The sequence below is a fragment of the Condylura cristata genome, unplaced genomic scaffold (genome assembly GCF_000260355.1).
Source record: "Condylura cristata isolate star-nosed mole 26May11 unplaced genomic scaffold, ConCri1.0 scaffold00061, whole genome shotgun sequence".
Classification (NCBI taxonomy): domain Eukaryota; kingdom Metazoa; phylum Chordata; class Mammalia; order Eulipotyphla; family Talpidae; genus Condylura; species Condylura cristata.
Window position 1 is genome coordinate 132107 of NW_004567162.1, and position 17482 is coordinate 149588.

General features: G+C 54.4%; 2 protein-coding genes across 4 annotated transcripts; both read left to right on the plus strand.

Annotated features, from left to right (window-relative positions):
- Positions 1–327: 327 nt before the first annotated feature.
- CCHCR1 (coiled-coil alpha-helical rod protein 1) lies at positions 328–14575 on the plus strand. Of its 3 annotated transcripts, none has more exons than XM_012734613.1 (18): positions 328–406; positions 1766–1832; positions 1911–2124; positions 3239–3542; positions 5437–5600; positions 5693–5828; positions 6008–6118; positions 6741–6890; positions 8020–8130; positions 8207–8313; positions 11120–11232; positions 11375–11426; positions 11582–11718; positions 11834–12022; positions 12146–12247; positions 13655–13806; positions 13914–14085; positions 14300–14575. In XM_012734613.1, exons 2-18 carry the CDS (start codon positions 1817–1819, stop codon positions 14410–14412), a joined length of 2343 nt encoding a protein of 780 aa, XP_012590067.1. In that variant the 5' UTR covers positions 328–406; positions 1766–1816; the 3' UTR covers positions 14413–14575. The 3 variants fall into 3 exon arrangements, with proteins under 3 accessions (XP_012590067.1, XP_012590066.1, XP_012590065.1); XM_012734612.1 differs by having other exon boundaries at positions 334–406; positions 1700–1832; XM_012734611.1 differs by lacking the exon at positions 328–406 and adding an exon at positions 847–1144.
- A 1697-nt stretch (positions 14576–16272) lies between these two features.
- PSORS1C2 (psoriasis susceptibility 1 candidate 2) lies at positions 16273–17274 on the plus strand. Its single transcript, XM_004695353.1, has 2 exons — positions 16273–16327; positions 16922–17274. Exons 1-2 carry the CDS (start codon positions 16273–16275, stop codon positions 17272–17274), a joined length of 408 nt encoding a protein of 135 aa, XP_004695410.1.
- Positions 17275–17482: the final 208 nt, after the last annotated feature.

A 17482-nucleotide genomic window follows, 5' to 3' on the forward strand; every position in this document is an offset into this window, starting at 1 on the left:
GGCCGCCTCGACCCCGCCTTCGAAATGCCCGGGTCGAACTTCGCGCCCAGCGAGCCCGCCCCCAGTGCCGCGCCTGATTGGTCATCTCGGTGGCTCCCCTCCGTTCCATTGGGCGACGCGCTGGGGAGGGAACTTCCGCCTTTTCTGATTAGCTCACAATTTTTCCCGGGTTCCCAGAGTTGGGCGGAGCCGCCAGGGCGCGGAGACGCAGCGAGGCCTTAATGGGTCCGGGCGTTAGGCACTACTGCGCATGTGCGCACTCCTTCCCCGCCTCCTTCCGGAGGGAAACGGCCCTGGAGCAGCCCGCCAACCCTTGCGCTTAGCGCAGGCGCGGTCAGGGGCGGAGGCCGGGCGCTGAGAGGTGCAGGGGGTGTGGCCAAAGGGCCAAGGGGGGCGCTCGAGCTGGGTAAGGGGCGTTCGAGAAAAGTCGGTTGAGCGCGGGAAGGGACCTAGATGGGGTTCGGGGGTGGGTCCAGTGGTCCATAGGGGAAGAGGGTACAGGGGCCAGATAGCGATAGATGACCCGGTCGGAACAGAACTCGGGGTCGATACTGGGTTTCTGGGGGAGATGAGGGTAGGGAGAAGTGGGGACAGGCTAGAGAGCAGGGAGGTGAGGGCAGGCTATTGAGAATGAGGACCGGAATAATTCCTCCCGGAAAAGAGTGGGTTAGGGTGGAGGGTGGGTGGTAGGAATCCCAGTTTGGGGCAGGGTGGGGGTTTGAGGGGGGAGCTTAAAGAACCCTCTCTGTGCTCTAATCTATGTTCTAGGGTTCTGGAGAGAGGAGAGTGGGCAACGAAAATGGAAACTGAGGGCATGGTAGAGAGAAACTGAGAGGAAAGCTGCTGGGAGGGTTTGGGTATGATGTCAGGAAACTGGCTTTTCTGCCCAGGGTTCTGGGCTGCTTAGATTCCCAGATGTCCCGGAAGATGGCATGCGGGACATGCAGCCGCATTCATCTGGAGCCAGGCCTTGAGCCAGCGCTTTGATAGAGGATCCACAGGCATGGCTTGGTATCTGGATGGGCTTCCCCACGGGCTTGCTGAGCCGTGGAGAGAACTCTGGCGACGGGGTGCACAGTGCTGCATACCTCCTTACTCGCCCCGGACCAGTAACTGCAGAGACCATAGAAGCTTGAGGAGGAGGGTAAAGGCACTGTCCAGAATCCTAAAATATGAGTAAAACCTGAGAGTTCCCTAGCTTGCCTCAAAAATTACTCCTTCCAAAAAACAAAAAAAAAAATTACTCCTTCCCCCATCCCATGGTCATTGAAATATTAAGTAGTTATCAGAAACCAGATTAGGTCTAGTAAGTAGGTATTTTGGATTTCTTATTTTTTAAAGATTTATTTATTTAGGCTTACAAGAGCTGGGGTGCAGGCCAGAGGTGCTGGAGTGGGGAGGTGAGAGAATTCCCAAGAGACAGAGTGGGGAGCAGAACAGGAGGATCTACTGAGATACACTGCTGAGGGGAGCAGTGGGTAAGACAGGAGAGGTCTGCTGCACCATGTGGGTCAGCTTCCTGGCTGGGGATTGAACTCATGCTACAGTGGCCAAGGGTAGCTTCATTGTGTTGAGATTTAACCCCTTGCGCCACTAGGGAGGCCCTGGTATTTCCAATTTCTTTCAGGAAGTAGGATAAGAAGAACTAAGAGCCAGTGGACTTGACCATTTTTTAAGGATGATAACTTTGTTATTGTAGGGCCTTTCTCTTTGGAAGGTGGCCTGCAAATTGAACTGGAGTGTCCTTGTTTCTCCTATTGTCCAGGGGAACATAGATGACTGGACACAGACTCTAGACACTTCAAATAATGTGGACATGTTTCGACCTTCAGGTCAGTGGGTCCTGGCAAGGGGACTCATGATTGTCTTTCTTTGGGAAACTGACCATCGTTGTCCTTGTGATACTTCAGGTTCCACTGGGCTCATTCCCCCATCCCACTTCCAAGCTCGGCCCCATCCGACTCTGTCAAGAATGGCTCCCAAGTGGGTCTCAGATATTCCCCTGGTCCAACTCCCAGCCCATCAGGATTTCTCAGAAAGGCGGGCAGACAACCAAAGACCTCCACTGCTGGCATGGAATCGGGATGGCCATGGCAGTGGGCAGGAGCCAGGCCAGAGAAGCAGGTAGGCTTCTCCCTTGTTGCCATTTTCCTGGACTCATTTGTCAGTCGCCCTTCTTCACTGAAATAGATTCCTCACCCTACTTTAGCTTCTTATTCCATAGTTGGCTTCATTTTAATATAGGCAACCATGGGTGCCTACAATGCATAAATAATAAGGCAGCGTACTAGATATCTGGAGGTGGGGTTAACGGAAATGAATGACAGGCCCTGATATTGAAGAATTAAAAACCCTCATGGCAGCATTCACCAGCTAAGCATGATCAACATAATGTGAAGCTAGGTGAAGATTCCTGAGCAGTAAGATGCTTGTGCTGTGCTAGTGTGAATTCAATACACACCATCAAAGCTGGTCATGCTGCAGTAGAGACCCTTATTCTTGATGTCTTCCCAAATGTGCTGGAAGGTCATCCTGCCATTGTGTCCTGGCGTGGGATTGCAGCTGGGTCCATCTGAGACACCATCAAAGAGGAGGGGTGCTAGATTAGGTGCTGGGAGTGGACAAGCTGTTGCTAACTTGGCTACCAGCTAGGGCTCCTTTAGCCAATTACCTTCTAGGTTACAGATCCCAGCCACATGACAACAAAATCCTCAGTGAGAGGCAGTTATAAGCTGGTTTAAGCTTTGATTCTCCAAAGGTAGAGGCTCTACACTCTAATGCTGTACTGTCCTCTCAGATTCTTTACACTCAAAAAATGGTTTTAACTAGCTCCTGGCCTCACCTCGAAGCCGTGACCTCATCTGTCCAGATCTCCTTCAGACTTTTTCCCTTGCCCTTAAATTAGCATTCAGAAGCATTCTTCCAGCTTCTCCAGTGCAGAGTCATGGGCTCATTTTATGTTTGACACACGTCTATCTGTCTCTCTCTGGAGACTGTGTTCCTTGACCTCAACTAGCCTTTGTGTCTCCTGTGCCCAGACAGCAGCCATATGTGCAGAGAAGCGCCTCAGTGACTGATGATGGTGATGGGAATGCAGAGTTCCCCGTGGCTCTGCTTGTTCCCATTTCCCCATGAGAAGCAGGGTGATCCAGTGCCCCTTCTCCTGTCTCCAGTTGTGCTCCTGGCCACCCTCCCAGCTCCAGAGACTGGCTTTACCTATGCGAACCTCTCTTTGAAGGTCTGTGGGGCTGGAAGGGTCGCAGGCCCTGAGCCAGCAGGCCGAGCTGATTTCTCGGCAGCTGCGAGAGCTCCGGCGGCTGGAGGACGAGGTCCAGGTCCTGCGGGAGACTTCACTGCAGCAGAAGATGAAGCTGGAGACCCAGGCCATGGAGCTGGAGGCCCTGGCACAGGCAGAGAAGGCTGGCCGAGCTGAGGCCGAGGGCCTGCGTGCTGCCTTGGCTGGGGCCGAGGTGATCCGGAAGAACCTGGAGGAGGGCAGCCAGCGGGAGCTGGAGGAGGTTCAGCGGCTACACCAAGAGCAGGTGACCAGGGAAAGGGATGGTTAAGCTTCACAGGGGTGGACTCGCCTTGCTGCTTCCAAACGGAGAGCAGGCCCCCGGGCGCAGATCCGTGGCTAGTGTGTGGTGCAGGGGAAATATAGGCGACTTGGAAAGATGAGAACTTGAGTGTTTGGTCTTACTCAGATTATACTTTTCCCCAGAACTTAGGGGCCCTCTCATCTCTTAAAGTCCTCCTCCCTTTAGAAAGTGATTGAGCTTTGTTACTCCCAGTTCCCTGGGAGCGTTGGGAAGGAGGCAAGGAAGGTGGGAGAGGGGGTCTAAGATGGATGGAGAAGGGGCGCTTGTTCATCCGGCAAGATTGATCAGGGATTACTCTTTGCCATTTCTGGGACAGGAGCAAATAGCCTGAGTCCCTGCCCTCTTGGGTACAAAACTGACAGCCTAATGCGGGATGCACATTCATCCTTAATTTAATTCTAATTAATTCTACAATTTGGAGAATTGCCATGAATGAGAAAAACAAGGCCCCTAGCCTGGTGGGGGGCTAGTTAAATAAAATCATGAAGATACTGGAGGAAAACATTCCCCAGAATGGGGAAACCTTACTACCTGTGACATAGAGTCCAGAGATACTCAAGGTTGATACAGTGAGGTTGTAACACTAAACAGGAATGATGAGATAATGGGAGAATTTAAGGACTAGTGATAAACTTGGGAAGAATACTTAACGGTTCAGATGGCAGTCAATAGCATGTGTCCAGGTATTCCTGAGGGAAAGTAGCAATCCAGACATGGGACTCAAGAGATAGTTCATAGGAAAGTATCAGTGGCCTTCAGCTTGGTGACAAAAGTTGACATTTGTGCTGGCAGAGCTGGCTGTGAGGTGACTCAAGGTAGCAACGGGAGCTGCGGGACTTGTGGGGTGCAGGGAGTCAGAGGGGTCCGAGCACGGGAAATGAGGGGCTCTGTGTTGTGTGCATGTGCGAGGCCTCAGGCTGTCCAGAACTTTTACTTCACCTTAAGAGCAATACGCATCTAGTAAGAGGGTTTACACAGGGGAATGATGGGGTCAGACTTGTTTATATCGAGCAGTTTTGTGGCTTATGTCACTCGGACAGTGGGGTGGCAGGGCTAGAGGGGCAGCCAGAAGTGATGGCTGCCACTTTCCTCTGTTCCCCCCGGGCCTTCCAGGGCCTCCAACACCCACCCCACTGTTTGAGGTACAGTGAGACCAGGCCAAGCCTCCTGCTTTCCAAAGCTGCCTTTCACGTGGGGTTTGGCAGCGAGTGTGTTGTGTGCAGATGTAAGATGACAGGTGACAGGAAGGGCCAGAGGACACGAGTAGGGGTAGGACCGAGCAGTGGTGGGTAGGGAATGGAGGGCCCACAGAGGCCTCCCTGAGGAGGCCATGCCACCATGACCTCTGAGTTGCTTGGGGAAGCCAGGCTTGAGTAGACTCCCTGGTGAAGGAAGGAGGGCACTGGGCTGTAGCAGAATGGGCATTGGGAGTGCGTTGGGACGTGGACTCAGAGAAGTGGGTGGAGGCCCAGGAGCAGGGCTACGCAGCCTGAGGGAAGAAACTGGGTTTTGTTCTGAATGCCAGGTAAACTGCTGGGCCCTTTGTAAGGGCCTGTCAGGAGTGTTGCCCGTTGTCTAGGCCAGAGGTGCGGGTGGCTACCGAGGTTGATGGCAGTGGAGACAAGGGAAGATGTCCTGGGGAGAGACCTGACAGAGCCTGCTGCTGAGCTGGAAGGTGATGGGGGAGTGAGGCAGCAAGGCCGAGCATGCAGTTGGGTGATACATTGGGCTGCCATCAGGGTCACAGGTGGGAGTGAAGGGGCCAGGCCAGAGTGGGCTGTGTGGAAGACCCAGGTAGGGGCGCGCTGACCCTCGCCAAGCCCTCTTTTCTCCGCAGCTCTCCTCCTTGACACAGGCTCATCAGGAGGCACTCTCCAGTTTGACCAGCAAAGCTGAGGGCTTGGAGAAGTCGCTAAATAGTCTAGAAGCCAGACGGGCCGTAGAAGCCAAGGAACTGACCATTGCCCAGAGGGAGGCAGAGCTGCTACAGAAGCAACTGAGGTAAATGGGGTACAGGGGTGTAGCTGAGGGGACCCCAGCAGTGGGTAGGTGGGGCATGTGTCCAGTGACGGCTATTTCTGCCCCAACCTTAGCAAGACCCAAGAAGACTTGGAGGCTCAGGAGGCCTTGGTTGAGAAACTAAGGAGATATGTGGGGGAGCAAGTGCCCCCTGACGCCCATGGCCAGATGTGGGAACCAGAGCGGCAGGATCTTCTGGACACCATGCAGGTGAGGGAGTGCAGGGTGATGCGTGCGGGGCTGGAGGACAGGTGGGACATGAGGGCTCTGGTCCTGGGGTTGGAAGGGGCCCTGAGGAGAGCACAGTGACCAGGAGGGGGGTGTGGGGCTCCAACTGGCTGCGCCTAAGAGCAGGCTGGAGCCTGACAGGCGCCCCCTGCTGCACGCAGCGCTTGCAGGAGGACCGGGAAGGCCTGCACACCACAGCGGAGCTGCTGCAGGTGCGAGTGGAGAGCCTCAGGCACATCCTCTCCTTGCAGGAGGAGGAGCTGGCCAGGAAGGTAGGCAGGGCGCCATCCTTAGGGGTGGGGGTGTAGGGGGGCGCTGGTGCCCCACAGATCCCAGATCTTTCTTCTGGAACATCTTTTTAGGCTGTGGCTTCTCGTGCTTGGAAGGTGTAGTGCCAGCAAGACACAGGGCAGGTTCTCTGTGGATCCGGGCAGACGGGCAGTGGACAGTCCAGAGCCCTCAGGGGCTTTTTCAGGACTGAATGATCTTCACTTGCCGTTGTAGTGCGGCAGCCAGGCACAGTGCGGGCGTCCGAATCTTTCCTAGTGCTTTGGGCGCTCTCTGGTGTGTTTTTGTGGCCTAGTAGCCATCTCTGCTGCCCTCTGCCGCCCACGGTCCTCTGTGACGCTTCCCTGTAGCCTCAGCTCCAGGCCCAGGTGTTCACGCTCACGCACGCCCACACCAGACTCCAGGCCCCTCCGTCAGGCAGGCGTGCCCCGAGCCCAGGCTCCCGAGTGCCTCCTACATCCAAGGCCGCAGGTGATAACACGGAGGCCAGTGGCGCCAAAGCCTGAGCATCACTTCCCCTACAAAAGGGTACAGAGGGAAGGCCAAGACGTCAGCTCCTTTTGCCCCCAAGAGCCCACAGTTTTGCCACCTTTCTCCACCCTGCAGGTTCAGTCTTCAGAATGCCTGGAGCCTGAGTTCACCAGGAAGTGCCAGTCTCTGCTGAAGGGCTGGCGGGAGAAGGTGTTTACCCTCATGGTGCAGCTGAAGTCCCAGGAGCTGGAGCACAAAACATGCATGGAGCAACTGAAAGGACAGGTCACTGATGCTCTTCCCATTCCCACAGCTCCCCGCTTCTTCCCTAGGGTGGCATTTCTTCACTGCATAGTTGTTTTTTTTTTTAAAAGATTTATTTATGGCCCTCCCTGGTGGCGCTGCGGGTTAGAGCACAGCACTGAGAATCTAAAGCCGCTTCCGCATGAGTTCAATTCCCACCTGCCCCGGAGGTGACCACATGGTGTGGCAGACCTCTCCTGACCCGCCTGCTGCTCCCGTCAGCAGTCGATCTGCCTGATCTGTCTGTTCTGTTCCCCACTCTGTCTCTGGTGAAGCCTCTCACAGCCCCTGAGCCTCTGGCCTGTACCCAGTTCTGTATGCACAAATAAATAAATCTTAAAAAAAAAAAAAAAAAGATTTATTTATGTATATAAGAGCTGGGGCATAGGCCAGAGGGGTAGGGGTAAGTGGGACTGAGGGGATTCAACAGAGACAGAGTGGGGTGAATCTAGATGCATGGTCTTCAGCTGCACCATGAGGTTCTGAATTCACTGAGTCCAGAATGTAGTGAATCCACTTGCACTGACTGAAATACACGGGTGAGGGAGCAGCGGGGAAACAGGAGAGGTCTGCTGTGCCATGTGGTCATCTCCCTGGACAGGGATTGAACTTGTGCTGCAGTGACTGTGGATAGCTTCATAGAGCTGAGACTTAACCCTTGCACCTCCAGGGAGGCCCCCAGATAGTTCTTGAGTGGTTACTGTGTGCTGGGGACATTCCCTGGACCAAGATAAGGACCTGTTCTTGTGGAGCAGAGACGTGAGGCAAGCTTAACTGATAGTGCTGGGTAACTGATATGTCCTGAAAGAAGCATAAAACAATGTGACAGAAAGGCTGGGGGTGGGCCAGCCTGAGGAAGATGGTCAGGAATGACCTGAGGAGGTGACAGCTTCCAAGGATGGGTGACGTGGCCAGAGGTCGGTGGCTTGTGAACTCCAGCAAGATACTGGGCATGAAACATACTTCTGGAAGGGAATCTGGATGCAGACGCCATCATCAGGAACCCCACATGGGCTTCTAGAGGCATCCGTACTTCTCTCTCCATTACAGTACCCCTCTACCAGTCTCCCCAGGTCTGGGCCTGCCCTGTCCAGCCCTCTCTCCTCCTTAGGTGGCAGAGCTCCAGGAAAGAGCAACCGCTCAGAGCCAGGAGCAGGCCATCCTGCAGCGCTCCCTGCAGGACAGAGCTGCGGAGGTGGAGGTGGAGCGCGTGGGCGCCAAGGTCAGTGCCTGACACACTGAGGGGGAGGCCTTGGGGTCCCCGGGAGGGGATGCTTTCTTCATCACATCCTCCCCAGGCCTTGCAGATGGAGCTGAACCGAGTTCAGGAGGTCGGACGCCAGCGAAAGCAGCAGAAAGCTGAGGCAGAGCAGCAGTTGAAGCTTGTGGCTGACGCTGTCAGCAGGTGGGTGGAGCAGTGTTTTTTCTTTCCCAGCTCCAGCCCAGAGTTGGCGCGCCTCAGGCAAGAGGGATGTGGAGCTGGCGGCTGGAAGGTGCAAGGCTAGACGTGGTTAGCCCTGTTAAGTTGTGTGCTTTTTTCCTGTTCCCGCAGCATCCACATCAGGGTCACCTGGCTGCTGGCGAGGCAACACTTCCTCCTGCAGTTTGCTTCACAGCAACTTGAGGTTGCTCAGAACACACCTGGGAGACCTGTAGTTCTAGAGTTGTTCCGGGACCAGGGAGTGTAGATACTTGATCTGTCTTTGCAAATTTACAGTCATACCCTGTATTTTATTTGATTAAATTTACTTTAAATTCAGTGTATTTACTTAAAGCTATACTGGCTTACTAGATGGCCCATCTGAATGTATGTCAGTTTCTTTTTTGACCAGTTGCAAGCCCACGTCTCTCATACCATATGTCTGGGTGTTTCCGTCCCAACTACTGGTTCATCACCTTTAAAGAGGGCTGTACGGGTATCCGTGGTGGTGCAGGGTTAAAGTCTCAGTGTTATTTCTAGCCACCTCAGCATGAGTTCGATCCCCGGCCAGGGAGCTGACCCACATGGCACAGCAGACTTTCTGTCTCACCTGCTGTTCCCCTAGAATTCAGTAGACCTGGCTGTTCTGCTCCCCACTCTGCCTCTGACTCCTCTCACCCCCCACACCTCTGGCCTACACCCCAGCTCTTGTATGCTTAAATAAATAAAATAAATCTTTTAAAGGTAATTAAAAAGAGCTGTAAGGAGAAACACAAGTAACAACCTCTCCTCAGCCTTGGACCTGGGGGTTCCAGTGGGGGCCCCTGGAGATCTCCTAGCACAGTGCCTGGCCTGAAGTCTGGAAATGTTTACTGTCACGTGAGGTTCTTGGTGGGTCGTATAACAGTTACTGGTTTAACAAACCTAATGCCACCACCCCCTTCTGTTGGATTTATGCCCTAGGGACTCATTTTACCTTAAAAACATTCTGAAAAATTCCAGATATGAATAGGATTACAGAGACTGGCTAATGTTAATGAGGGACCCTCACCCAGATTCCACCATCAGAGTGCTCCTCCTCCAGGAGAGCAGACAGATGCTGTGGACAGGTTTTATTTTTGTATCAGGACCTCAGAAATGGTCCTTGCGAGTGAGGCATTGCTAACAGCCCAAGCACTTTATATATATATAGTGCTTTAATATATATATTAAATATATATATATAGTGCTTTAGTATATATATATATACTTTAAAAATAAGATTTATTTATTTGTTCTTTTTTTTTTTTTTAAAGATTTATTTATTTATGCATACGGAGCTGGGGTACAGGCCAGAGGTGCAGGGGCAGTGAGAGGATTCACCAGAGACGCAGTGGGGAGCAGAACAGGCAGATCGACGAAGTACACTGCTGAGGGGAGCAGCAGGCGAGATAGGAGGGGGCTGCTGGGCCACGTGGGTCAGCTCTGGGGTGGGGATTGAACTTGCGCTCAGGTGGCTGTGGCTAGCTTTGAAGTGCTGCACTTTAACCCGTTGTGCCACCAGGGAGGGCCCCAGCCCAAGGACTTTTGCCAGGTTTGTTCAATGTTCTCTAGATGGCTTGGAGATCTTAGTAGAAAATGGCTTTCAAAAGAACCGCAGACGGTGCTGGGGCACCTACACAGTCAGCCTGCAGACAGTGACCTTTGCTGTGCCTCCGGGGAGGCACTTTCCAGCCTTCTGTAGCCTGTTAATGCACACTGGACTCTCCTGGGGACTTCCAACCCTGCCCCCCATGCTCCCCGAGTCTCTTCCCAGGGCCTGTTAGACTTCTGAGCTTTTGTGAACCATGGTGGGGCAGCTCGACCTGGCCTGCACTGATGTCAGGGAATTGTTAGGGTAACTTTGCTCTGTTGTGAATAACTGACCAAAACTGAGAAACCAGCTTGGGTTGCCTGAAAAATTGCAGCCATTTAATGCCTTGGAAAACTGATGGAAGCGCTGAGCTTTGTTCCATAGAAAAACTCACTTAAGTTCGTTTTTTTTTTTTTTAAAGATTTATTTATTTATGCATACGGAGCTGGGGTACAGGCCAGAGGTGCAGGGGCAGTGAGAGGACTCACAAGAGTGGGGAGCAGAACAGGCCACTGACAAAGCATACTGCCCTAGGGAACAGTGGGCGGGTCAGGAGAGCTCTGCCTTGCCATGTGGGTCACCTCTGGGGGAGGCGGGGATCGAACTCATGCAGAAGTGGCTTTAGCGTCTTAGTGAAGTGCTTTAACCTGCTGTGCCACCAGGGAGGGCTTCACTTAAGTTCTTATGCTTTAAACACGGTGTCTGGTCTCGGAGAGCCCCAAATCCGGAGGTATGTCCAGGGGCCTACAGGTGAAAAGGTGGATTCAGCTGGACGCCACCCAGCTTTCCAGGCTTGCGTTAGTACCAGCAGAGTTATCTTTCTGAGCACTTTGCTGTGTTGTGGCATCTGGGACCAGAGCAGCAAAATCCCATGAAGTTCACTGTTGCTTTTACTGCAGGACTAGATGAGATACTTACTGTAGGTTTTGGGACCCCAAATCGCTTTTTGTTCTTAAAAAAAATTTTTTTTTCTTAAGATTTTTAAGCTGTGCTTTTCTTCTGAGAAACTGGATTGCTTTATCTGACAATCACTTAAGGACTTAAATGCTCAGGTTTTCTTTCATCAGCTATGACTTGGACTCGACCAGCAAAGTTGGGGTTCCCGCCCTTGGCTTCAGCTTCTCTCCCCACCCCGATTTCCACTTCCTGCTTTCTCTAGTGACCTTGTGCCTTCTCCAGCTTTCAGACCTGGCTCCAGAACACCATGGCCGAGGTGGAACTGGCCACTGCGCGGCTGCCCAGCCTCAACAACCGAGTCAGCTACGCCGTCCGCAAAGTCCACACCATTCAGGGTGGGTAGGGCGCTGCCAGACTGCCTGGCCCCACTGCGCTCTCATCCGCCCTCCTGCCTGTCCTGCGGTCCACACGCCTTTTCTTTGTCTCCCCTTTCTCCTCCACCAACTCAACCGTCAGTGTCTGCCTTTTCTCCCCCAGGCCTGATGGCTCGAAAACTGACCCTTGCTCAGCTGCGCCAGGAGAGGGACAGGTGACACTGGGCTCTTTGAGGTGGATCGGGAGAGAGGGGTGGGCGCTAAGGTGCTGGTTGCTGGGACCCCAAACAGTGCTGAGCACAGAGAGAGGGTGCTTAGGGTCAAGCCCCAGGGTAGTTCCTGCCAACCTTGTTTCCCTTCTTTGCCTCAGCCGCCCACCCCCACCACCCACCTTAGATGTGAGCCTCGAGTTGGAGCAGTTGCGGGAAGAGCGGAACCGCCTGGATGCAGAACTGCAGCTGAGTGCCCATGTCATCCAGCAGGAAGTGGGCCGGGCCCGGGAGCAAGGTGCACCTGAGCCTGACGGGCCAGTGGGCACATCCAAGCTGGGGAGGGGAGCCAGGGCGATGAAGAGCAGGCTGCGCTGGGGGGTAGCGGCCTGGTGAGCACCGTCTCTTCCCAGGGGAGGCTGAGCGGCTGAAGCTGAGTGAGGTGGCCAGGCAGCTGGAGCAGGAACTGCAGCGCACCCAGGAGTCCCTCGCCAGCGTGGGGCTGCAGTTGGAAGCAGCTCGCCAGGGCCAGCAGGAGAGCACAGAGGAGGCTGCCAGTCTCCGGCAGGAGCTGACCCAGCAGCAGGAAATCTACGGGCAAGGTGTGCGGGAGGGCAAGGTGTGCGGGAGGGCAAGGTGTCCGGGAGGGCACGGGCCTCTCCTGGAAGGGGTGGGAGCCACCCCCCAGGTCTCTGAGACACGCGGTATCTGCACCTTCACCTCAGCCCTGCAAGAAAAGGTGACTGAAGTGGAAAATCGGCTACGGGAACAGCTCTTGGAGACAGAAAGGAGGCTGAATGATGCTCGACGGGAGCACGCCAAGGCTGGTAAGGTTTGCCAGGGTGGGCGTGAGCTTCCGGGAAGGGTCTCTGGCAGTATGCAGGTAACAAAGCTACCGAGGAATGAGCGCAGGTGATTCACAGATGGAGAGCCAGCACCCCACATGGCCAGCTCCTCCCAGTCACTCCCAAGAGGCCTCCAGCAGCCAAATTGACATCTCATGACAACCCCCGCCCTGACTTTAGTAAGAGAAATTCTAAACACCTAGACAAGTTACATGTTCTAGGTGTAATAAAGACGATATAATAAATTTATTTAAAAATGAAATTTATTTATGCATACAAGAACAGGTCAGAGGTGCAGAGGTGGTGAGAGGACTCACCAAAGTCAGAGTGGGGAGCAGAACAGGCAGATTGACAAATCTGCTGAGGGGAGCAGCGGGCGGGTCAGGAGAGGTCTGCCTCGCCATGTGGGTCAGCTCCCTGGCCGGGGATTTGAGGTTAGCTTCCCAGTGCTGTGCTTTAACCCACTGTGCCACCAGGCGGGCTCCCAGCAGTTAATTTTTGCCACATTTGTTGTTTCTCTGTACATACACTATATATACATTTTTTTGAATCAGTTAAGGTTGCACATATGAATGTTTAGCTGTGTCTCCCACAAAGGGGAAATTTTTTTAATCTATATAACCTCAATACCATTATCAGACTTGAAGAAAATGGACATTGGGTCTCTCTGGTGGCCTTGGGGTTAAATCTCACTGCTGCCACCCCTACAGCCTGAGTTTGAGTCCAGCCAGGGAGCTGACCTGGCCCATAGATCTCTCCTGTCTCGCCCGCTGCTCCCCTCAGCAGTGTTTCGGTGTTCTGCTCCCAGCTCATCTCTAGTGAATCACCCCCTCATCTCTAACCTATGACCCAGATCTATGTATAAATAATTAAATCTTAAAAAAAAAAAGGGGGCTCTCCCTGGAATCGCAACCGGTTAAAGCATGCATTATGAAGCTCTCACCAGCCACTGCAGCATGAGTTCGATCCCTCACCAGGGAGCTGACCCACATGGTGCGGCAGACCTCATCTGACCCTCCCACTGCTCCCCTCAGTAGTGTGTTTCAGTAACCTGCCTGTTCTCCCCACTCTGTCTCTGGTGAATCCTACCACCCACCACATCTCTGACCTGTACCCCAGTTCTGTAAACATACATAAATAAAATTAAAAAAAAAAAGAAAATGAACATTAACTACACAAAACCTAATGTCCAGTGCATATTCAGATTTCCCCTGGCCCCTTGGGCCAGGAAGGTCCAAGGATGGGGAAGGTGCCTGGGTTCTCTGACTCAGGATCCTGGAACACGAGCCACTCCCCTGACCCCTCTACCCCCAGTAGTAGAAGAGACTGAGAGGCACAGAGGGTAAGTGGCTTCCTGCGCCAGTCCCCTCTGCCCTGGCTTCCTCGCAGTGGTGTCCCTGCGCCAGATGCAGCGCAAAGCCACCCGGGAGAAGGAGCGGAACCAGGAGTTGAGGCGCCTGCAGGAGGAGGCCCGGAAGGAGGAGGGGCTGCGGCTGGCCCAGCGCGTGCAGGAGTTAGAGAAGGACAAGAACATCATGCTGGTAGGGGTGCTGGCCCAGGAACCAGACCTCTTGACCAGTGGGAGCAGGGAGCGAGAGGGAAGGGGAGGCTCTGCCCAGCCGGTGGCGTTTAACCCTCTCCTTCCCAGGCCACCTTGCAGCAGGAGGGTCTCCTCTCCCGTTACAAGCAGCAGCGGCTGTTGGCCGTTATTCCCTCCCTGCTGGATAAGGGGACACCTGTGGAGCCCAGCCCCAAGCCCCCAGGGTGGTCAGCGCCCGCACCTCCAGCAACGGTTCTCCCCACCAGGGAGTCCATAAAAGGTAAAGGGTGGCTTTCCAGACCTCTGCTCCAGGCACTCCTGGACTCGGAGGGAGGCGCTGTCTGGTGACTCTGGGGCACCCTGCCTCGCAGCCACACTGCCTTGGACTGGGGAACCTGCTCTTAGAACGTCCACCTCAGGGAAACCCTGTTCCCTGCACGGTAACCGTGACATTCTTCTGTGTGGCTCCAATCTGTTGGGGTCTTCTCTCCTAGGGTCCCTCTCTGTTCTGCTTGATGACCTGCAGGACCTGAGTGAGGTCATTTCCAAAGAGGAAGCCATTTCTCAAGGAGACACCCGGGACTCTCTGGCTCCTGTCTACGGCTGAGCAGAGTGCTCAAGGGTGGCCCAAGGGGCCGGAGGGTCATGGAGAAGTGGGCTGGGGTCAGGGGTCAGCCTGGCCCTCTTCTCCAGCTGGCTGCCCTCCAGACACCAGACACCAAAGTGTGAGGTGTGTTTGAACTCTGTGGCTCAATAAAGGTGATACAGAAGCAGCCACTGTTTGGCCTCGTTTTCTCTGGGTATAATAATGAGGGCATTTGCCCCCTAGCCATCTCTTCCCAGAAGTGGGCCCGCACAAAGCTCTTTCTCCAAATGGTTTCTTTTCTAGATCCCATTCCTAGACTGCTTAGGAAAAATCTTTTGAGGAACTTCAGGCTTTCTTCTTAGTTTTTGTCTTAAAACTCTATAAGATGATCAGCGCTGGGAGTGAGGAAGGTACAGTAGTCACTCATCCAAGAGAGGGGAGCAGGCCAGCCCTTGCCCCCAGGTGCTTCCGTCCGTGGCAAGTGCCTAAGTGAACTCGCAGGTGCGTCTGGAACCAGTGCTGTGAAGAAAATATATATGGCCGTGATGGGATAGAGGAGACTGATGTGGGCCCGGTTTCAGGACAGGGTCTTCTCAGGAGAGGACGTTGTTCTAGACCTGAGTGAGACGGAGCAAATGGGGAGGGAGGAGGCTGCAGAGGCCAAGGCCTGGCCAAGTTTGGACTTAATTCTAAGTGCATAGAGAGCCCTTGGAGCATTACTAATAACAGGGAGACAGCCGCACCATTGGGCTTGCATTTTTCAGACATGTGCTGGCTGCTGGGGGGAGGGTGTGGGTGTGGGGGAGGGATGAAGTGTGGGAGAATGGAGGCCTATTAAGAAGGTGGGGGACTGAGAGGGACAGTCAGAGGAAGCAGAACAGCAAGGAACAGCCTGGGGCAGAAGTAACATCTATTTTGCATACATCTGAGAGATCAGACAGAGGAGTCCTGGAAGAAATTTGGGGGTTCCCTAAAGGACTTGAACAAAAGACAGACTGACCCCTGAAGGATGAGGGGAGGGTGGTGGTGGCAAATCCAGGAGCAGGGGAGGAGTCACACAGAGAAGATTGCAGAGGAAGAAGGAAGAACTTAACTGGATGGGGAGCTGAGGCAGCGTCTTCCTGAGCCTCTGGACGGGATGGAGTCAGCCTGGGGAGAAGGGGTCAAACCGTGCAGGTTTCCTTCCTCATTTGCAAGCACCTCAGGTGGCTCTCCCATGACGTTCCTGGAGGTCACTGTGTGGGAAGCCCTCTGTCTGCATGCCAGGAGATGCTGTGTAGGACAGCCGTCTTCTGGGTCCTGGAGCAGGTTTGAGGAAGAAAGTAGCCCCTTCCCTGCAGTGTGTGGGGAGCTTGGGATACTTCCTGAGACGTTCCTGGCTGCATCCCAGCTGTTCAAAGGAATCAACCCTTCCTCCCCATTCACCCCTTTCCCCTGCGTCCTGCCTCCTGGCCCCTGTAATTACGCTGCTTCCCAACGCAAGGCCTGCTCCCATTCCTTGGCTTCTAATGACTTCGAGGGATGAAAGGTGGAAACCCCTGTGATTAGAGAGATGACACGTGGGTATTGATTGATGCAGGGTGTGTGTGGAGGGGACAGGAAAACAGGTGGGGTGACCAAGGTCTAGATCATTCACAGAGTGGGTGCCTGGGTCCTGGGCTGGCTGACTAAAATGAGGGACGCCACCAGCAGCGGTTACACATCAGCATGGCCTTCCAAACGAGTTGGACAAGTTACGTCCTGATGGAAATCCTTGTGTCACTGGGCAGGCCCCTCCCCAGAGGGTGGCCTCCTCCTCTCCCTCTTCCCCTATAAAGCCTCCTGGAGTTTCCCAGGCATCCAGACTCAGCCCACCCCTGGCTTTGGGGGCAAGAGACAGCCATGATGCTCAACTGGAAGCTGCTGGGGGTCCTGGCCCTTTGCCTGTGCACAGGAGGTGAGCTGGAAATGGGGGCCAAGAGTGCAATTTGGGGTCACAAGGGGGGGTCAAGATGAGGTGAGGCTGAGGGTGAGCTGGATGCACAGGGCTGGAGAAGAGCCTGAGGATTTACTGGCCGGAGAGCTGCGGGTTGCATGCTCTGCGGAAAAGTGCTTTAGCTCAGACTGAACCTGTGCCGGCTTGGGTGTAGCTCCACACGGGGTTAGATCAGGCCTTGGCTGTGCCTGGAGGATTCATCAGACCGCGTTAAGGAGAGTGGATCTCGGCTAGGGATGGGGCCACTTGGGGTCCCGGCGAGGACCATTTTAGGGACCATGCTAGCGGGGAGTCCCGACCAGTGTTGGGTGGAGCTAACTGGGGGGAGGGGTCCTATCAGTTTAAAGCTGATCCTGCTCGGTTCAGGACTGGGTTTTCATGGGATTTTACGGTCACTTAGGCAGTCTGTAAATGTGTGGAGACCTCTTTGAGAGATGAGCTTGTGGGGTCAGCTTGGGCTGTGGCCATGGCAGGGAGGTGGTCCTTGGGTCTGTCACTGAGGGGGATGGGCAATTGCAAGGGCCCCCTCTCACTTTTCTCCTTCCTCCTCTACAGGGATCTCAGCCAGTGGAGACCACCCCTCTCCTCCACCCACAGAGGCCAGTGAGGAGGGCTCCCCCACATTGCCTCAGGGCCCCCCAATCCCTGGTGACCCCTGGCCAGGGGCACCCCCTCTCTTTGAGGACCCTCCACCTCCAGGCCTCAATCGTCCCTGGAGAGACCTGCCTGAGCCTGCAGTCTGGCCTCCTGAGCCCCCCACAACCACTCCTCCTCAGCCTCCCCGGCCTGATGACCCCTGGCCTGCAGGACCTCAGCCTCCAGAAAACCCCTGGCCACCGGCCCCTGAGATGGACCACAGACCTCAGGAGGAGCCAGACATTGACCCACCCCGGGAAGAGTACAGATAGCAGGGGACCTCCCCAACCCCCTACCCCCCCAAACCCCCTCCCCCTGTGTCCAGGCAGAGCGCACCTGAGCCCATTCTGCTCCCCAGATTCCCCTGACTTCCTCCCAGTTTGGCCCCTTGAATTCCCTTTCTTGTTCCTTCAATTTTTTTTTTGTTCTCAATATTTTCTGTCACCTCTTGAGATCTGTGTTTAGTCCCCTCACTTTCCC